This window comes from Bos indicus, chromosome 6, assembly GCF_029378745.1.
Source record: "Bos indicus isolate NIAB-ARS_2022 breed Sahiwal x Tharparkar chromosome 6, NIAB-ARS_B.indTharparkar_mat_pri_1.0, whole genome shotgun sequence".
NCBI lineage: Eukaryota > Metazoa > Chordata > Mammalia > Artiodactyla > Bovidae > Bos > Bos indicus.
The window spans coordinates 85,383,088-85,403,727 of record NC_091765.1 but is presented as its reverse complement, the minus strand read 5'-3'; the positions used below and the strand labels follow the sequence as shown (position 1 = coordinate 85,403,727).

Genomic DNA, 20,640 nt, shown 5'->3' with positions numbered 1-20,640 from the left:
CATCAGTCCCTCCAATGAATATTCAGGGTTGATTTCCTTTAGGATAGACTGGTTTGATTTCTTTGCAGTCCAAGGCATTCTCAAAAGCCTTATCTAACACCTCAGCTCAAAAGCATCAATTTTCTGATGCTCAGTTTACTTCATGGTCCAAATCTCACATCCATACCTGACTGCTGGAAAAATGATAGTTTTACTATATAGATCTTTGTCAGCAGAGTAATTTCTATGCTTTTTAGTATGCTCTCTAGGTACTGTGTGGATCAAAATAAACTGTGGAAAATTCTGAAAGAGATGAGAATATCAGACCACCTGACTTGCCTCTTGAGAAAACTGTATGCAGGTCAGGAAGCAACAGTTAAAACTGTATATGGAACAACAGACTGGTTGCAAATAGGAAAAAGAGTACATCAAGGCTGTATATTGACACCCTGCTTATTTAACTTATATGAAGAGTACATCATGAGAAACACTGGGCTGCAGGAAGCACAAGCTGGAATCAAGATTGCCGGGATAAATATCAGTAACATCAGATATGCAGATGACACCAGCCTTATGGCAGAAAGTGAAGAAGAACTAAAGAGCCTCTTGCTGAAAGTGAAAGAGGAGCATGAAAAAGTTGGCTTAAAGCTCAACATTCAGAAAATGAAGATCATGGCATCTGGTCCCATCACTTCATGGGAAATAGATGGGGAAACAGTGGAAACAGTGGCTGACTTTATTTTTCTGGGCTCCAAAATCACTGCAGATGGTGATTGCAGCTTTGAAATTAAGAGATGCTTACTCATTGGAAGGAGAGTTATGACCAACCTAGACAGCATATTAAAAAGCAGAGACATTACTTGTCAACTAAGGTCCATCTAGTCAAGGCTATGGTTTTTCCAGTGGTCATGTATGGCTATGAGAGTTGGACTATAAAGAAAGCTGAGTGCCAAAGAATTAATGCTTTTGAACTGTGGTGTTGGAGAAGACTCTTGAGAGTCCTTGGACAGCAAGGAGATCCAAGCAGTCTATCCTAAAGGACATCAGTCCTGGGTGTTCGTTGCAAGGACTGATGATAAAGCTTAAACTCCAATACTTTGGCCACTGGATGCGAAGAGCTGACTCATTTGAAAAGACCCTGATGCTGGGAAAGACTGAGGGCAGAAGGAGAAGGGGACAACGGAGGATGAGATGGTTGGATGGCATCACTGACTGGATGGACATGGATTTGAGTGAACTCCCAGAATTGATGATGGACAGGGAGGCGTGCTGAGGTTCATGGGGTCACAAAGAGTCAGACATGGCTGAGCGACAGAACTGACTGACTGAGGTTTGTCATAGATTTTCTTCCAAGGAGCAAAGCTCCTTTAATTTTGTGGCTTCAGTCACCATCCACAATGATTTTGCAGCCCAAGAAAATAAAGTCTGTCACTTTTCCCCCATCTATTTGCCATGAAGTGATGGGACCCGATGGCATAATCTTCATTTTTTGAATGTTGAGCTTTAAGCCAGCTTTTTCTCTCTCCTCTTTCACCTTCATCAATAGACTATTTCCTCTTTGCTTTCTGCCATTTGGGTGGTGTCATCTGCATATCTGAGGTTATTGATATTTCTCCTGGCAATCTTGATTCCAGCGTGTGCTTCATCCAGCCCAGCATTTTGTATGATGTACTATGCATGCAAGTTAAATTGCATGCATCTTTGAAGTACTCTTTTCCCAATTTGGGACCTTTCCATTGTTCCATGTCCAGTTCTCATTGTTGCTTTTTGACCTGCATACCGGTTTTTCAGGAGGCAGGTAGGTGGTCTGGTATTCCCATCTCTTGAAGAATTTTCCATAGTTTGTTGTGATCCACACAATTAAAGGCTTTAGTGTAGTCAATGAAGTAGAAGTAGATTTTTCTCTGGAATCCTCTTTTTTTTCTAGCATCCAATGGATGCTGGCAATTTCATCTCTCATTCTTCTGCCTTTTTATTTTAATCCAACTTGAACATCTGGAAATTCTCAGTTCATGTACTGTTGAAGTCAAGCTTGGAGAACTTTGAGCATTACTTTGCTAGTGTGTGAAATAAGTGCAATTGTACAGTAGTTTGAACATTCTTTGGCACTGCCTTTCTTTGGGATTGGAATGAAAACTGGCGTTTTGAAGTCCTGTGGACACTGCTGAGTTTTCCAAATTTGCTGGCATGTTGAGTGCAGCACTTTAACAGCATCATCTTTTAGATTTTGAAGTAACTCAATGGGAATTCCATCATCTCCACTAGCTTTGTTCATAGTTATGCTTCCTAAGGCCCACTTGACTTCGCATTCCAGAATGTCTGACTCTAGGTGAGTGATCACACAGTGGAGTAGTAAATGGGAATCCATTTCAGCATTCTTGCTTGGAAAATCTTCCCCTGGTTTAGGAAATGGCAACTCACTCTAGAATTGCTTGGAAAATCCCATGTACAGAGAAGCCTGGACTACTTTAGTCTATGGAGTTCCAAAGAGTGGGACACAACTGAGCATGCATCATGAAATGATATTCAAACATGACTACTGGAGAACCATATCTTTGACTATATGGAGCATTGTCAGCAAACTGATATCCTTGCTTTTTAATGTGCTGTATAGGTTTATCATAGTTTTCCTTGCAAGTGTCTTTTAATTTCATGGCAGCAGTCACCATTTGCAGTGATTTTGGAGCCCAACAAAATAAAATCTATTACTGCTTCCAATTTTTCCCCTTCTATTTGCCTTGGAGTGATGGGACAAGATGCCATGGTCTCAGTTTTTTGAATGTTAAGTATCAAGCCAGCATGGAACTTTCAGAATGGCCATCATTAAAAGATATGGTCTAAGAGATGAGGATGTAGAAAAAGAAAAATTGAACTGCACTCCAGGTGATAATGTAAATTGCTGTAGCCACTATGGAAAACAGTATGGAAGCTTTTCCAGTGATCTCACTTCTGGGTATATATCTAAAGAAATTAAAATAGAATATGGAAGAATATCTTCAGTTCAGTTCAGTTCAGTCTCTCAGTCATGTGAGACTATTTGCAAACTTATGGACTGCAGCATGCCAGGCCTTCCTGTCCATTGCCAACTCCCAGTGTTTACTCAAACTCATGTCCATAGAGTTGGTGATGCCATCCAGCTGTCTCATCCTCTGTCATCCCCTTCTCCTCCTGCCTTCAATCTTTCCCAGCATCAGGGTCTTTTCAAATGCACCAGCTCTTCATATCAGATGGCCAAAGTATTGGAGTTTCAGCTTCAAAATTTGTCCTTTCAGTGAATATTCAGGACTGATTTCCTTTAGGATGGACTGGTTGAATCTCCTTGCAGTCGAAGGGATTCACATTAATCTCCTCCAATACCACAGTTTAAAAACATCGATTCTTCAGCACTCAGCTTTCTTTATAGTCAAGCTCTCACATTGATACATGACTACTGGAAAAACCATAGCTTTGACTAAATGGACCTTTGTTAGCAATGTCTCTGCTTTTTAGTATGCTGTCTAGTTTGGTCATAACTTTTCTTCCAAGGAGCAAGTGTCTTCTAATTTTGTGACTGCAGTCACCATCTGCAGTGATTTTGGAGCACCCCCAAAATAGTTTGTCACTGTTTCCACTGTTTCCCAATCTATTTGCCATGAAAGATGGGACCAGATGTCATGATCTTAGTTTTCTGAATGTTGAGTTTAAGCCAATTTTTTCACTCTCCTCTTTCATTTCAACAAGAGGCTCGTTAGTTCTTCTTTGCTTTCTGCCATAGGGGTGGTGTCATCTGCATATCTTAGGTTATTGCTGTTTCTCCCAGCAGTCTTGATTCCAGCTTGTGCTTCCTCCAGCCCAGCGTTTCTCATGATGTACTCTGCCTGTAAGTTAAATAAGTTAAATAAGGGTGACAATATACAGCCTTGACATACTCCTCTTCCAATTTGGAAACAGTCTGTTGTACCATGTCCAGTTCTAACTGTTACTTCCTGGCCTGTATACAGATTTCTCAGGAGGCAGGTCAGGTGTTCTGGTATTCCCATCTCTTTAAGAATTTTGTAGAGTTTGTTGTGGTCCACACAGTCAAAGGCTTTGGCATAGTCAATAAAGCAGAAGTAGATGTTTTTCTGGAACTCTCTTGCTTTTTTGATGATCTGACAGATGTTGACAATTTGATAGCTTCATCCCAGTGCTAATTGCTGTATTATTCACAAAAATCAAGGCGTGAATTAAACCTTAAGTGTCTTTCAATGAATGAAAAGATAAAGACAATGTGGTGTATGTAGTGAAAGAATATTATTTAGCAAAGAACACAAAGGAAATACTTCCATATTTGAAAACATGGTATTGTCCTAGGTGAAGTAAGTCAGTGAATGATAAATATTTTTTAGAATCACTTATACATGCAGCCTAATAATTGAAACTCATAGAAGTAGAGTAGATTGGTATTTTCCAGGGTCTAGGAGTTGGAAGAATGGAGAGACAAGCTTTAAGTAATAGGGAACAAAATTTGAGTAGTAAAATAAATAAGTTCTGGGGAACTTTGTACAACATGGTAGTTAGCTGTGATCAGATCAGATCAGATCAGATCAGTTGCTCAGTCGTGTCGACTCTTTGTGACCCCATGAATTGCAGCATGCCAGGCCTCCCTGTCAATCACCAACTCCAGGAGTTCACTCAGACTCACGTCCATCGAGTCAGTGATGCCATCCAGCCATCTCATCCTCTGCTGTGCCCTTCTCCTCTTGCCCCCAATCCCTCCCAGCATCAGAGTCTTTTCCAATGAGTCATCTCTTCACATGAGGTAGCCAAAGTACTGGAGTTTCAGCTTTAGCATCATTCCTTCCAAAGAAATCCCGGGGCTGATCTCCTTCAGAATGGACTGGTTGGATCTCCTTGCAGTCCAAGGGACTCTCAAGAGTCTTCTCCAACCCACAGTTCAAAAGCATCAATTCTTCAGCGCTCAGCCTTCCTCACAGTCCAACTGTGATCACAGACAAATAAATAAATTCTCAGTAATGAAAGAGTACATTTATTATGTAACTATATTTCATATAAATAAAACAAATATATTCTTTGGAAAAAAGAAACTATATTAAAATTAAAATATTTTCCAGAGTTGTAAATGCTTCTATATATCAGATAAATTCTTACTAGAAATTTTGTATAAGTCTATAAACATGAATTGACATTTGAGTTTAAAATTATTTTTTAAACATAAATTTTTAAAATATTCAATGACTTTTCACTATTAAGTCACTTATCAGCGTCTCTCTTGTTTGTTTAACTTATTTTTAATTGGGATATAACTAATTTAAAATGTTGCATTGGTTTCTACCATGCAACAACGTTTTGTTGTTAAGTCACTCAGTTGTGTCCGACTCTGCAATCCCATGGACTGCACCACACCAGGCATCCCCATCCTAAACTATATCCAGGCCTTTGGTCTCATGTTCACTGAATCAGTGACACCCTCCAACTATCTCATCCACTGTTGCCATCTTCTCCTCCTGCCTTCAATCTTTTTCAGAATCTGAGTCTTTTCAGATGAATTCACTCCGCCGTCAAGTGCCAAAGTTCTGTAGCTTCAGCTTCAACATCAATACTTCTAATGAATATTCTGGGTTGATTTCCCTTAAGGATTGACTGGTTTTATTCCTTGGAGTTCAAGGGACTCTCAAGAGTTCTCTCTAACACCACAGATGAAAAACATCATTTTTTTCAGCACTCAGCCTTCTTTATGGTCCACCTCTCACATCTCACATCATCACCTCTCACATGATTATTGGAAAAAAATTAGCTTTGACTAGATGGACCTTTGTCAGCAAAGTGATGTCTCTGATTTTTAATATGCTACCTAAATCTGTCATAGATTTTCTTCCAAGGAGCAATTGTCTTTTAATTTCATGGCTGCAGCCATATCCACAGTGATTTTGTAGCCCTCCCCCCGCCCCCCAAAATAACGTCTGTCACTGTTGCCATTGTTTCCCCATCTATTTGCCATGGTCCTTCTAGTGAAAGTTATGGTTCTTCCAGTAGTCAAGTATGGATGGAAGAGTTGGACCATAAAGAGAGCTGAGCGCTGAAGAGTTGATGCTTTTGAACTGTGGAATCGGAAAAGACTTGTGAAAGTCACTTAGACTGCAGAGAGATCCAACCAGTCAATCCTAAAGGAAATCAGTCCTAAATTTTCATTGAAAGGACTTATGCTGAAGCTGAAGCTCTGATACTTTGGCTACCTTTTGCTAAGAACTGACTCATTAGAAAAGACCCTGTTGCCCAGCAGATAGGACTCGAAAGTGGTTGACACACAGTTTGGGAAAAAGAAACTAGAGACAGAATTGAAGATTTAAAGATGGGAATGGAAAACTCAAGACCTTCTGAATCAAGAGCCCTGTTCTTCAGAGGCACATCACTTTTATTTAGCGTCTTGGCATGCAGAAAGTATCTGTTGTGCCACAATAAAATCAGCCTCCTGTGTCCCTGATCACATCTCTCATTTTACTGATTATTTTGAGCTGTCTTTGTTATGTTCTTGTACAAGATCATAGGCCCGAATATGCCTTGGGAAAACATCTTGGTGTGTGCAGAAGCAGCTTTCTGAACTTTCACTGACCAGCATTTCAAGGTCCACACTCTTTTTCCTTAGTTTAGCAGACCATGACGACCCCAACTAATAACTTGATGTACTTTTGTTTAGATTATATGGTATTGCTATATTTTGCTTTTATTATTTTCCCATGGTGTGTTTCTTAGGGCTTAGCCAGAGCAACAGGCAGCTGATTATTAACACCTGCAGGAGGAAAAGGGGAAGACAGAGGATGAGATGGTTGGATGACTACACAGACACGATGGACATGAATTTGAGCAAGTCCTGGGAGATGATGATGGACAGGGAAACCTGGATTGTTGCAGTCCATGGGGTCGCAGAGTTGGACGCTACTGAGTGGCTGAACTAAATGGATGCGACTGGATGCCAAAATTTTCGCTGTTGAATGTTGAGTTTGAAGCCAGCTATCTCACTCTCCTCCTTCATCTTCATCAAGAGGCTCTTTAATTCTTTGCTTTCTTCCATAAGACTGGTGTCATCTGCATACCTGAGGTTATTGATATTTCTCCTAGCACTCTTGATTCCACCTTGAACTTCATCCAGCCTGGCATTTCTCATGATGTAGTCTGCATGCAAGTTAAATAAGCAGGATTACAATATACAGGCTTGACACATTCCTTTCCCTATTTGGAACCAGTCTGTTGTTCCATGTCTGGTTCTAACTGTTGCTTCTTGACCCACATACAGGTTTTGCAGAAGGCAAGTACGGTTAACTGGTATTTCCATCTCTTTAAGAATTTTCCACAGTTTGTGTGATCCATACAGTAAAGTCTTTAACATAGTCAATGAAGCAGAAATTGATGTTTTTCTGGAATTCCCTTGCTCTTTCTATGATCTAGCAGATGTTAGCAATGATCTCTGTTTCCTCTGCCTTTCTAAATACATTTTAAGCATCTGGAGATTCTTGATTCATAAACTGTTGAAGCCAAGCTTGGAGAACTTTGAGCATTACTTTGGTAGCATGTGAGATGAGTACAATTCTGCAGTAGTTTGAACATTCTTTGGCATTTTCTTTCTTTGGGATTGGAATGAAAACTGACCTTTTGTAGTCCTGTGACCACTGGTGAGTTTTCCAAGTTTGCTGGCATATTAAATGCATAACTTTAATAGTATCATCTTTTGTGCTGTGCTTAGTCGCTCAATCTTGTCTGACTCTTTGTGACCCCAATGACTATAGCATGCCAGGCTCCTTGGGTTTGGAAATAGCTCAGCTGGAATTTCATCACCTCCACTAGCTCTGTTCATAGTGATGCTTCCTAAGACCCATTTGACTTTGCACTCCAGGATTTCTGGCTCTGGGTGAGTGCTCACACCATCGTGGTTATCTGGTTCATTAAGATCTTTTTTGTATAATTCTTCTGTGTATTCTTGCCACCTCCTCTTAATACCTTCTGTTTCTGTTAGGTCCATACAGTTTCTGCCTTTATTTTGCCCATATTTACATGTAATATTCCTTTAGTATCTCTAATTTTCTTGAAGAGATCTCTAGTCTTTCCCATTCTATTGTTTTCCTCTATCTTTGAATTGATCCTGTAGGAAAGCTATCTTATCTCTCTTTGTTATTCTTTGGAACTCTGCATTCAGATGGATATATCTTTCCTTTTCTCCATTGCCTTTCACTTCTCCTCTTTTCTCAGCTATTTGTAAGGTCTCCTCAGACTACCATTTTGCCTGTTTGCATTTCTTTTTCCTGGGAATGGTTTTGATCATGGCCTCCTGTACAGTGTTATGAATTTCCATCCATAGTTCTTCAGGCACTCTGCATACAGATCTAATGCCTTGAATCTATTTGTCACTTCCTCTGTACAATCATAAGTATTTGATTTAGGTCATACCTGAGTGGTCTAGTGGTTTTCCCTACTTTCGTCAATTTAAGTCTGAATTTGGCAATAGGGAATTCATGATCTGAGCCACAGTCACCTCCTGGTCTTGTTTTTTGCTGACTGTATATAGCTTCTCCACCTTTGACTGCAAAGAATATAATCAATCTGATTTTGGTATTGACCATCTGGTGATGTCCATGTGTAGAGTTGTCTCTTGTGTTGTTGGAAGAGGGTGTTTGCCATGACCAGTGTGCATTGTCTGGGCAAAACTCTGTTAGCCTTTGTCTTTTGTTTTGTCCTTTGTTTTGTGTCCTTTGTTTTGTACACCAAGGACAATCTTGCCTGTTACTCCAGGTATCTCTTACCTTCCTATTTTTGGATTCCAGTCCATTATGATGAAAAAGATATCTTTTTTTGGTGTTAGTTCTAGAAGGTATTGTAGGTCTTCAAATTCCGCTTCTTTGGCATTGTTGGTTGGGGCATATACTTGGATTACTATGGTTTTGAATGGTTTGCCTTCAAAACCACAGGATCTTTCTGTCATTTTTAAGATTACACCCAAGTTTTGCATTTTGGACTCTTTTGTTGCCTATGAGGGCTATTGTATTTCTCTAAGTGCTTCGCTCCCACAGTAGTAGATGTAATGGTCAGTTAAATTAAATTCACCTGTTGCAATCGATTTTAGTCAACTGATTCCTAAAATGTCAGTGTTCTCGCTTGTCATCTCCTGTTCGATCTCTTCCAATTAACCTTGATTCCTAGGCCTAACATTCCAGGTTCCTATGCAATATTGTTCTTTACAGCATCGGACTTTACTTTCACCACCAGTTCAGGTCAGTTCAGTCGCTCTGTTATGTCCGATTCTTTGCGATCCCATGAACAGCAGCATGCCAGGCCTCCCTGTCCATCACCAACTCCTGGAGTTCTCTCAAACTCACGTCCATCGAGTCGGTGATGCCATCCAGCCACCTCATCCTCTGTCATACCTACTCCTCCTGCCTTCAATCTTTCCCAGAATCAGAGTCTTTCTAATGAGTCAGCTCTTCACATCAGGTGGTCCAAAGTATTGTAGTTTCAGCTTCAACATCAGTCCTTCCATGAAAACCCAGGACTGATCTCCTTTAGGATGGACTGGTTGGATCTCTTTGCAATCTAAGTGACTTTCATAAGTCTTTTTCGACTCCACAGTTCAAAAGCATCAACTCTTCAGTGCTCAGCTCTCTTTATGGTCCAACTCTTCCATCCATGCTTGACTACTGGAAGAATCATAGCTTTCACTAGAAGAACCATGGCAAATAGATGGGGGGCTCCAAAATCACTGTGGATAGACTGCAGCCATGAAATTAAATAAACACCAGGTTCCATCAGTGTCTCTTAAACATCACATCTTATTTCTTTGCTATATTATCAGTGTCATGTTATCAAAGCTTACAATGTACTTATCTTGTCCATGACCACAATTTCCAATATCATTTACCATTAATTTCATATTTATATGTACTTAATGATGCAGTTTATATTTTAATAGAGTATATCGATATCTTTTATTGAATTTTTATCTGATATTTTGTTTCTGCGTCTGTCTTGGAACTTCTGTCACTATTATTTGTTTTCCTGAGATATATTCAGAGGTACTTATTCCTTATATTCCTGTGTATTAGGAAAGGTTTGCCTTTTAAAAAAAATGAAAGGGCAGCAGGGCTTTGTTTATTTTTTTATGTTGTATAGTTCTCCTCCTCAAAACTTTTTACATACTTTCCCATGATTTTCTACAATATAATGTTCTGTATTCTCTGTCAATGATGATTGCACTTTGGTGTGGGTAAATAACTTCCCTCCTTCTCAATACCAAGAAAATCTTGCTTCTAAGTCAGCCATTCAAAGCCTTCAGCCAAAATCCTTGTGAGGTCTTCTATTCTTTGACAGAAGTTAGAAGGGGTAGTGTTCTATGCATTGCCATCCTTCCATCTCACCACTGCATGTGTAGCCCTCCATTATTGTTGTTGTTCAGTCACCCAGTCGTGTCTACTCTTTGCAACCCCATGAACTGCAGCATGCCAGGGCTCTCTGTTCCTGACCATCTCTCAGAGTTTGCCCAAGTTCATGTTCATTTTAAGTGTTGCCATCCAACTGTCTCATCCTCTGATGCCCTCTTCTCCTTCTGCCCTCAATCTTTCCCAGTATCATAGACTTTTCCAATGAGTTGTCTGTTCTCATCAGATGACCAAAATACTGGAGCTTCAGCTTCAACATCAGTCCTTCCAGGGAATATTCAGGGTTGATCTTCCTTATGCTTGACTAATTTGATCTCCTTGCTATCCAAGGGACTTTCAGGAGTCTTCTCTAGCACCACAGTCGAAGGCATCAGTTATTTGGCATTTTACCTTCTTTATGTTCCAGCTCTCACAATGGTATGGAACCACTAGGAAGACCGTAGCCTTGACTATTCAGATCTTTGTTGGCAGAGTAATGTTTCTGGTTTTCAACACATAGCCCTCTTTAGCCTGAAGCAAAAATGCCAGCATCTGTTCAGTCTCAGGCCCTATTTCTTGCCCAGAGGGTTGCATGAAGCTTTTTTGCTTTCATCTGAAATGTCAGGACCATGAAGATCACAGACTGAAACCATTTCCTGTTACTGCTGAAGTCTTGTTAACACTGACACTCCAGCCCAAACCTGGGGAAGAGTGAAGGAGTGGGGAAAGGGTTTCTTTTTCATAGACCTTCCCCTCCATGCTGCTTCCTGTCACTATCATGTTCCCAATACCACACTCAGCAAGTTAGATCAAAATTCTGTATTCTCAAGCTACACATTCTAATAATCATCCTATTTCTGTACTTTCAGAATGCTATTTTCAATTGGCAATTCTGTTCTCTCCCACTTCTAATAATTACTGAGACTATAAAGCATCCAACACTTTCAAACTGATGAACCATCACAGCTAGAAGTATCTGAAGAGGAAACAAGTTTTCATATGCTTTTCATATTCTTGGTGATATCATTTATGACACAACTTATCATATAATTATGCAATATATTTTTAATAATATAAGTTGCTATTTATATATTCAATTTTAGCTATAAAGAGAATGCTATGAAGTTATCAAGAATTCACCACGATCAGCCTGTGAAACCCCTGGACCGAGCAGTCTTCTGGGTTGAGTTTGTCATGCATCACAAAGGAGCCAAACACCTTCGACCAGCCTCCCATGACCTCAACTGGTTCCAGTACCACTCTTTGGATGTGATTGGCTTCCTGCTAGCTTGTGTGGCAACTGTTGCATTCCTGGTCACTAAATGTTGCCTGTTTTGTTGCTGGAAGTTTGGTAAGACTGCAAAGAAGAAAAAGAGAGAGTAGCCTTCTGCTTTTTTTTTAGATATAAATTTATTTATTTTAATTGGAGGTTAATTACTTTATAATATTGTATTGGTTTTGCCATACTTCAACATGAATCTGCCATAGGTATACATGTGTTCCCCATCCCGAACTCCCCTCCCTCCTCCCTCCTCGTACCATCCCTCTGGGTCATCCCAGTGCTAGAAACCTTGAAAGAGTCCATCTGAATAATCCAGCCACTGATTTGAAAAGATTTCTCTCCTGTTCTTCTGGGTCCTTGTCCATTCCTAAAATTATCATGTCAAAGATCAAATACTCACTCCAAAAATTTGCCACATGATTCAGAATTAAGGTTTAAAATAATCTATTCTTTAAAAAGATATGACAAATGAATAAACATTTGGAAATTGTTACCATTAAAAACTTAGTGCTTTCCTTTATTCATTGCTTTTAGTTCAAGCAGTTGAGATGTTGTTTGAGGCCTCAGGAACATAATGATTCATTCTATTTCCATACTGATCAAGTTGAATATTTCCTGAATATCTAACATAATTTAGGGTTCAATATGCAATAATTATTTCATACTCTCTAAAAGAACTATACAAGGACTAATGTAGAGCACACTCTAGCCAGAGCTTCTTTGCCAGTCAGGAAAATCAGAAGCCTGTTAGGATTTCTACTCTACTGTAAAGCACATTTTACATCACCAATTTTCTTCCATATCACACATTAGACTTTTTCCTTCTTGGAATACAAAACACTATTTTTTTGTCTTTCATTTGAAGACTATTCTTCCTTTGGATATTAATAATGATAGTACTTCATTTGTATTATAATGCTTCTTGACTGCAGAGAACTAGCTGTTTATTGCATGTTGGCATGGCTATTGGGATGATGGACCAAAGTAAAATACCTACACTTTTAAACTAACTTAGGTACAATAAGGCTGTATAACATCCTGTTTATTTAACTTATACGTAGAGTGCATCATGTGAAATGTTGACCTGGTTGAATCACAAGCTGGAATCAATATTACTGCAGAAATATCAACTTCAGATACACAGAGGATACCTCTCTAATGGCAGAAAGTAAAAAGGCCCTCTTAACGAGGGTGAAAGAGGAAAAGGTTGGCATGAAACTCAGCTTTAAAAAAGGTGAAAATCATGGCATCTGGTCCATCACTTCACACAAATAGAAAGGGGAAAAATGGAAACAGTATTTTTTTTTTTTTTGTCCTCCAAAACTATTGCTGGTGGTGACATGAAATTAAAAGACATTTGCTTCTCAGAAGAAAAGCTATGACAAACCTGGACAAAGGTCTAGTAGTGAGGTTTTCCACATAGGCATGCATATATGTGAGAGTTGGACCATAAAGAAGGCCTAGCAGTGAAGAATTGATGCTTTAGAATTATAGTGCTGGAGAAGATTCTTGAGAGTCCCTTGAACTGCAAGGAGATCAAACCAGTCAATCCTAAAGGAAATCAACCCTGAATATTGACTGGAAGGACAGATGCTAAAGTTTAATCTCCAATACTTTTGCCATCTGGTAAGAAGAGCCGATTCATTGGAAAAGACGCTGACTATGGGAAAGATGGAGGGAAAAAGGAGAAGGGGGTGGCAGAGGATGAGATGGTTAAATAGCATCACTGACTCAATGGACATAAATTTGAGAAAACACTGTAAGATTTTTGTAAGCCATCAGGCTTCCCTGCTGGCTTAGTAGTAAAGAATCTGCCTGCCAATGTAGAAGACTTGTGTTTGATTCCTGCGCCAGGCAGATCCGCCAGAGGAAGAAATTGCAACCCACTCGAGTATTCTTGCTGGGAAATCCCATGGACAGAGGAGCCTAGCAGGCTACAGTCTATGGGATTGCACAGAGTTAGACATAACTTAGCAACCAAACAACAACAATGGGAAACAGTGAAGGACGGAAGAGATTGATGTGCTGCAGTCCATATGGTCACAAGAGTTGGACATGAACAACCACAAAAAAAATTACTTAATTTTAATCCTTCATTAATTTTACTTACAATATAAATATTGCAAAGAAGAAGCAAATTGTTTAGAGTTTCCACTGCAAATACTTTGGACAGAAAATGCACTTCTAATAAATGCTGTTTTCTATGGGGTTGATTTCTCCATCAGAAACTCAAGAGTTCATCCATTTCTTTCTTTTCCTTGGTCTCAGTATTTCTCCTGGTCCTCTCATGACCTGTTCTGTGAGCACTATTCTAAGCACAAGTACTGGCTTCTTATCAACTAGCATCAGCCTGAAACCTTCATCAAATATGAAGACAGTTGAATTTAAAAAGTAAAGTTGTCTCTAAAAACAGAATATTCTTTTTCTTTCCTTCTGTAATCCTGTAGGTGAATGTGGGGGGTTCTGCTCATGTCTTTGTTTTGAAATTCCACCAAATTCTCCATTTAAAAAATATTTCTTTATTTACTTTCTAAAAAAACTATCTTCAATATGCTTTCCAATAATTTGTTGACAAGGAAAAAAAATATTCATTCTAACTCAGATGATGTTATGTATTAACCAAGTTCAGTAATGGTTTACCATGGACTTTGATATCTATAAATTAAAAAATAGACCTAAAATAACTAAGAACAAATATGTCTACCAAATGTAAAAATAGAGCAAATATAAAACTATCAGGATAAATAGAAATGATTTGGGCAATTATTTGTCTTTTTACAGGTATTAGAACAAAGTAATCATAATTTATTATTAGCTGAGTAGTTAAATGTAAGGAAATATAGGAGCTAAAAATATGTTTTCTCAATTTTATGAAGCTTTGAATAATTAAATAATTATATTGCTTTAAGGAACAGAGCTTAAAAATGCAAGCACAGATGGAACTTGCTTAAAGATATTATGCATGCAATTACAGCAATAATATACCATAATCCTAATTATCATAGAAAATATGATAATAACCTTTCTTATAATTGTCTTTATTTTTTTAATTAAAAGATAATTGTTTTACAGAATTTTGTTGTTTTCTGTCAAACCTCAACATGAATCAGGTTTAGGTATACATATATCCCCTCCCTTTTGAACCTCTCTCCCATCTCCCTCCCAATTCCACACCACTAGGTTGATATAGAGGCCCTGCTTGAGTTTCCTGACCATACAGCAAATTCCCTCTGGTTATCTATTTTACATATGGTAATGTAAGTTTCCATGTTACTCTTCCCATACATCTCACCCTCTCCTCCCCTCTCCCCATGTCCATAAGTCTATTCTCTATGTCTGTTTCTCCATTGCTGCCCTGCAAACAAATTCTTCAGTACCATTTTTCTAGATTCCATATATACATGTGTGTGTTAGAATATGATATTTATCTTTTTCTTTCTAACTTACTTCACTCTGAAGAATAGGCTCTAGGTTCATCCACTTCATTAGAACTGACTCAAATGTGCTCCTTTTTATGTATGAGTAATATTCCATTGTGTGTATGTACCACAATTTATTTATCAATTTATTTGTTGATGGACATCTAAGTTACTTCCATGTTTTAGATATTGTAAATAGTGCTGCAATCAACAATGGGATACATGTGTCTTTTTCAATTTTGGTTTTCTCAAGATATAGGCCTAAGAGTGGATTTGCTAAATCATGTGGTGGTTTTATTCTTAGTTTTTAAAGGAATCTCCATACTATCTTCCATAGTGGCTTTTCAATTTACATTCCCATCAACAGTGCAAAAGCATTCCCTTTTCTCCACACTCTCTCTAGGACTTATTGTTTGTACACTTTTTGATGATGGCCATTGAGATGGGAATACTGGACCACCTGACCTGCCTCGAGAAACCTGTGTGCAGGTCAGGAAGCAACAGTTAGAACTGGACATGGAACAACAGACTGGTTCCAAATAGGAAAAGGAGTACGTCAAGGCTGTGTATTGTCCCTCTGCTTATTTAACTTATATGCAGAGTATATCATGAGAAACACTGGGCTGGAAGAAACACAAGGTGGAATCAAGATTGCCGGGAGAAATATCAATAACCTCAGATATGCAGATGACACCACCCTTATGGCAGAAAGTGAGGAGAAACTAAAAAGCCTCTTGATGAAAGTGAAAGAGGAGAGTGAAAAAGTTGGCTTAAAGCTCAACATTCAGAAAACTAAGATCATGGCATCTGGCCCATCATTTCATGGGAAATAGATGGGGAAACAGTGGAAACAGTGTCAGACTTTGTTTTTTGGGCTCCAAAATCATTGCAGATGGTGACTGCAGCCATGAAATTAAAAGACACTTACTCCTTGGAAGGAAAGTTATGATCAACCTAGAGAGCATATTGAAAAGCAGAGACATTACTTTTCCAACAAAGGTCCATCTAGTCAAGGCTATGGTTTTTCCAGTGGTCATGTATGGATGTGAGAGTTGAACTGTGAAGAAAGCTGAGTGCTGAAGAATTGATGCTTCTGATGTATGGTGTTGGAGTCTTCTGATGTATGGTGTTGGAGAAGACTCTTGAGAGTCCCTTGGACTGCAAGGAGATCCAACCAGTCCATTCTGAAGGAGATCAGCCCTGGGATTTCTTTGGAAAGAATGATGCTAAAGCTGAAACTCCAGTACTTGCCACCTCATGTGAAGAGTTGACTCATTGGAAAAGACTCTGATGCTGGGAGGGATTGGGGACAGGAGGAGAAGGGGACGACAGAGGATGAGATGTCTGGATGGCATCACTGACTCAATGGACGTGAGTCTGAGTGAACTCCGGGAGTTGGTGATGGACAGGGAGGCCTGGCCTGCTGCAATTCATGGGGTCGCAAAGAGTCGGACACGACTGAGCGACTGAACTGAACTGAACTGAACTGAACTGAATTGAATAATGAGTGATGTGAAGCATCTTTTCATGTGTTTGTTAGCCATCTGTATGTCTTCTTTGGAGAAATGTCTCTTTAGGTCTTTTTCCCACTTTTTCATTGGGTTGTTTGTTTTTCTTGTATTGAGTTGTATGAGCTGCTTGTATATTTTGGAAAGTAATCCTTTGTCTGTTGTTTCATTTACTATTATTTTCTCCCATTCTGAGGGTTGTCTTTTCACCTTGCTTATAGTTTCCTTTGCTGTGCAAAAGCTTTTAAGTTTAATCGGTCCCGCTTGTTTACTTTTGCTTTTATTTCCATTACTCTAGGAGGTGGGTCATAGAGGATCTTGCTTTGATTTATGTATTCGAGTGCTCTGCCTATGTTTTCCTCTTAGAGTTTTATAGATTCTGGTCTTACATGGAGCTCTTTAACCAATTTTGAGCTTATCTTTTTGTATGGTGTTAGAAAGTGTTCTAAATTAATTCTGTTACATGTAGCTGTCTGGTTTTTCCAGAATCATTTATTGAAGAGGCTGTTTTTATCCCATTGTATATTCTTGCCTCCTTTGTCAAGAATAAGGTACCCATATATGCATGGGTTTATTTCTGGGCTTTCTATCTTGTTCCATTGGTCTATATTTCTGTTTTTGTGCCTGCACCATGCTGTCTTGATGACTGTAGCTTTGTAGTATAATCTGAAGTCAGGAAGCTTGATTCCTCCAGCTCCATTCTTCTTTCTTAAGACTGCTTTGGCTATTTGGGGGTCTTTTGTGTTTCCAAATGAATTGTGATTTTTTTTGTTCTTTTTCTGTGAAAAATGCCATTGGTGATTTGATAAGGATTGCATTGAAACTGTAGATTGCATTTGGTAGTATAGTCATTTTCATAATATTGATTCTTCCTATCCAGAAGTATGGACTGTCTCTCCATCTGCTTATGTCATCTTCGATTTCTTTCATCAGTGTCTTAAAATTTTCTGTGTACAGTTCTTTTGTCTCTTTGGGTAAGTTTATTCCTTGATATTTTATTCTTTTTGTTGAAATGGTAATTGGGTTGATTCCTTAATTTCTCTTTCTGATTTCTCAATGTTATTACATAAAATGCAAGTGATTTCTGTGTATTGATTTTGCAACTTTGCTAAATTCACTGATTAGCTCTAGTAATTTTCTGATACTATCTTTAGGGTTTTCCGTGTACAGTATCATGTCATCTGCAAACAGTGAGAGCTTTACTTCTTTTTTTCTGATCTGGATTCCTTTATCTATTTTTTTCTACTCTGAATGTTATAGCTAGGACTTCCAGAACTATGTTGAATAATAGTGATGAGAGTGGACACCCTTCTCTTTTTCCTGATCTTAGAGGGAATGCTTTCAGTTTTTCACCATTGAAAATAATGTTTGCTATAGGCTTATCATATATGGCCTTTACTATGTTGAGGTGGATTCCTTCTATGCCCATTTTTAAAAGAGTTTTCATTATAAATTGGTGCTAAATTTTGTCAAAGACTCTTTCTTCATCTATTGAGATTATCATATGGCTTTTATCTCTCAATTTGTTAATATGATGTATCACATTGATTGATTTCTATATAGTAGAATCCTTGCATCCCTGGAATAAACCCAACTTGATAATGGTGTATGAGCTTTTTGATGTTTTGCTGAATTCTGTCTGCTAAAATTTTGTTGAGGATTTTTGCATCTATGTTCATCAGTGATATTGGCCTATGGTTTTCTTTTTCTGTGTTGTCTTTGTTTGGTTTTGGTATCAAGGTGATACCTTGTAGAATGAGTTTGTAAGTGTTCCTTCCTCTGCAATTTTTTGAAGGAGTTTTAGGAGGACAGGCATTATATCTTCTCCAAATGTTTGATAGAACTCTCCTGTAAAGCCATCTGGTACTGGGCTTTTGATTTGGGGGAATTTTTTTTTTTTTTTTAAATCACAGCTTCAATGTCAGTGCTTGTAATGGGGTTGTTCATAATTTCTATTTCTTCCTGGTTCAGTCTTGGAAGATTGAACTTTTCTAAGAATCTGTCCATTTCTTCCAGACTATCTACTTTTTAACCATATAGTTGTTCCTAATAGTCTCTTACAACCCTTTGTGTTTCTGCATTGTCTTTTGTAACCTCTCTTTTTTCATTTCTAATTTTGTTGATTTGATTCTTCTCTTTTTTTCTTGATGAGTCTGGCTAAAGGTTTGTCATTTTGTTTATCTTCTCAAATAACCAGTTTTTAGTTTTATTAATCTTTATTATTATTTCTTTCATTTTTTTTCACATATTTCTGTTGTGATCTTTATGATTTTTTTCCTTCTACTAATTTCTTCTTCTTCTTCTTTTTCCAGTTGTTTTAGGTGTGAAGCTAGATTGTCTATTTGATGTTTTTCTTGTTTCTTGAGGTACGGTTGTATTGCTATAAACTTCCCTCTTAGAACTGCTTTTGCTGCATCATATAGGTTTTGAGTTGTTATGTTTTCATTGTCATTTGTTTCTAGAATTTTTTTTATTTCCCTTTTGATTTCTTCAGTAACCTGTTAGTTATTTAGAAACGTGTTGTTTAATTTCCATGTGTTTGTGTTTCTTACAGCTTTTTTCTTCTAATTGATACCTAGTCTCCTAGTGCTGTGGTCAGAGAAGATGCCTGATATGATTTCAATTTTCTTAAATTTACTGAGGTTTGATTTGTGACCCAGGATGTTGTCTATCCTGGAGGACGTTCCACGTGCACTTGAGAAGGAGGTGTATTCTTCTGCATTTGGATGGAATGTTCTGAAGATATCAATGAGATCCATCTCATCTAATGTATCATTTAAGACTTATGTTTCCTTATTAATTTTCTGTTTTGATGATCTGTCCTTTGGTGTGAGTGGGGTGTTAAATTCTCCTACTATTATTGTGTTACTTCAATTTCTCCTTTTATGTCTGTTAGTGTTTGTCTTATTTATTGAGGTTCTCCTATGTTGGGTGCATAGATATTTACAGTTGTTATGTTTTGCTCTTGGATTGATCCCTTGATCACTGTGTAGTGTCTTTCCTTGTCTCTTGTAGTATTCTTTATTTTAAGGTCTATTTTGTCTGATATGAGAATTGCTACTCCAGCTTTCTTTTACTTCTCATTTGATGGAAGATATTTTTCCATCCTCTTACTTTCAATTTATATATATCTTTAGGTCTGAAGTGGGTTTCTTATAAACAGCATATATATGAGTCTTGTTTTTATATCCATTCAGAAAGTCTGTGTCTTTTGGTTTGAGGATTTAATCCATTTACATTTAAAGAAATTACTGATATGCGTATTCCTATTGCCATTTTATTAATTATTTGGAGCTGATTTTGTAGATCTTATTCTTCTCTTGTATTTATTGACTATATAAGTCCCTTCAACATTTGTTGTAAAATTGGTTTGGTGCTATTGAATTCTCTTAACTTTTGCTTGTCTAAAAAGCTTTTTATTTCTCCATCAATTTTGAATTAGATCCTTGCCAGGTACAGTAATCTTGGCTGTGGGTTTTTACCTTTCTGTACTTTAAATATATCCTGCCATTCCCTGCTGGCCTGCAAGAGTTTCTGCTGAAAGATCAACTGTTAAACGTATGGGATTTCCCTTGTATGTTACTTGTTGCTTTTCTCTTGCTGCTTTTAATAGTCTTTCTTTGTGTTTAGTCTTTGTTAGTTTGATTAGCGTGTGTCCTGGCATGTTTCTCCTTGGGTTTATCCTGAGTGACTCTGTGTCTCTTGAACTTGATTGACTCTTTCCTTTTCCATGTTGGGGAAATTTTCAGCTATAATCTCTTCAAAAATTTTCTCACACCCTTTCTTTTTCTCTTCTTCTTCTGGGACCCCTATACTTCGAATGTTGGTGTATTTGATATTGTCCCTGAGGTCTCTGAGATTATCCTCACTTCTTTTCTTTTTTTTTTTTTTCTTTTCTTTATTTATTTATTATTAGTTACTTTAATATATTGTATTAGTTTTGCCATACATCAACATGCATCTGCCACAGGTATACACGTGTTCCCCATCCTGAACCCCCTTCCCACCTCCCTCCCCATACCATCTCTCTGGGTCATCCCAGTGCACCAGCCCCAAGCTTCCTGTATCCT

At 38.1% G+C, this 20,640-nt stretch overlaps 1 protein-coding gene across 2 annotated transcripts in view; it reads left to right on the top strand.

The window, feature by feature from the left end:
- Window positions 1-14,625, top strand: part of LOC109560535 (UDP-glucuronosyltransferase 2C1-like) — a 33,309-nt gene extending 18,684 nt beyond the window's left edge. The window contains exons 6-7 of one of the 2 annotated variants that reach the window (XM_070791553.1): window positions 11,465-11,712; window positions 12,705-14,625. In XM_070791553.1, the coding sequence (XP_070647654.1) occupies window positions 11,465-11,712; window positions 12,705-12,718 (262 nt within the window). In that variant the 3' untranslated portion in view covers window positions 12,719-14,625. Of the gene's footprint in view, window positions 1-11,464; window positions 12,147-12,704 lie in introns of those variants that run through there. The other variant, XM_019962855.2, reaches the window with a different exon arrangement.
- The last annotated feature ends 6,015 nt before the right edge of the window (window positions 14,626-20,640 follow it).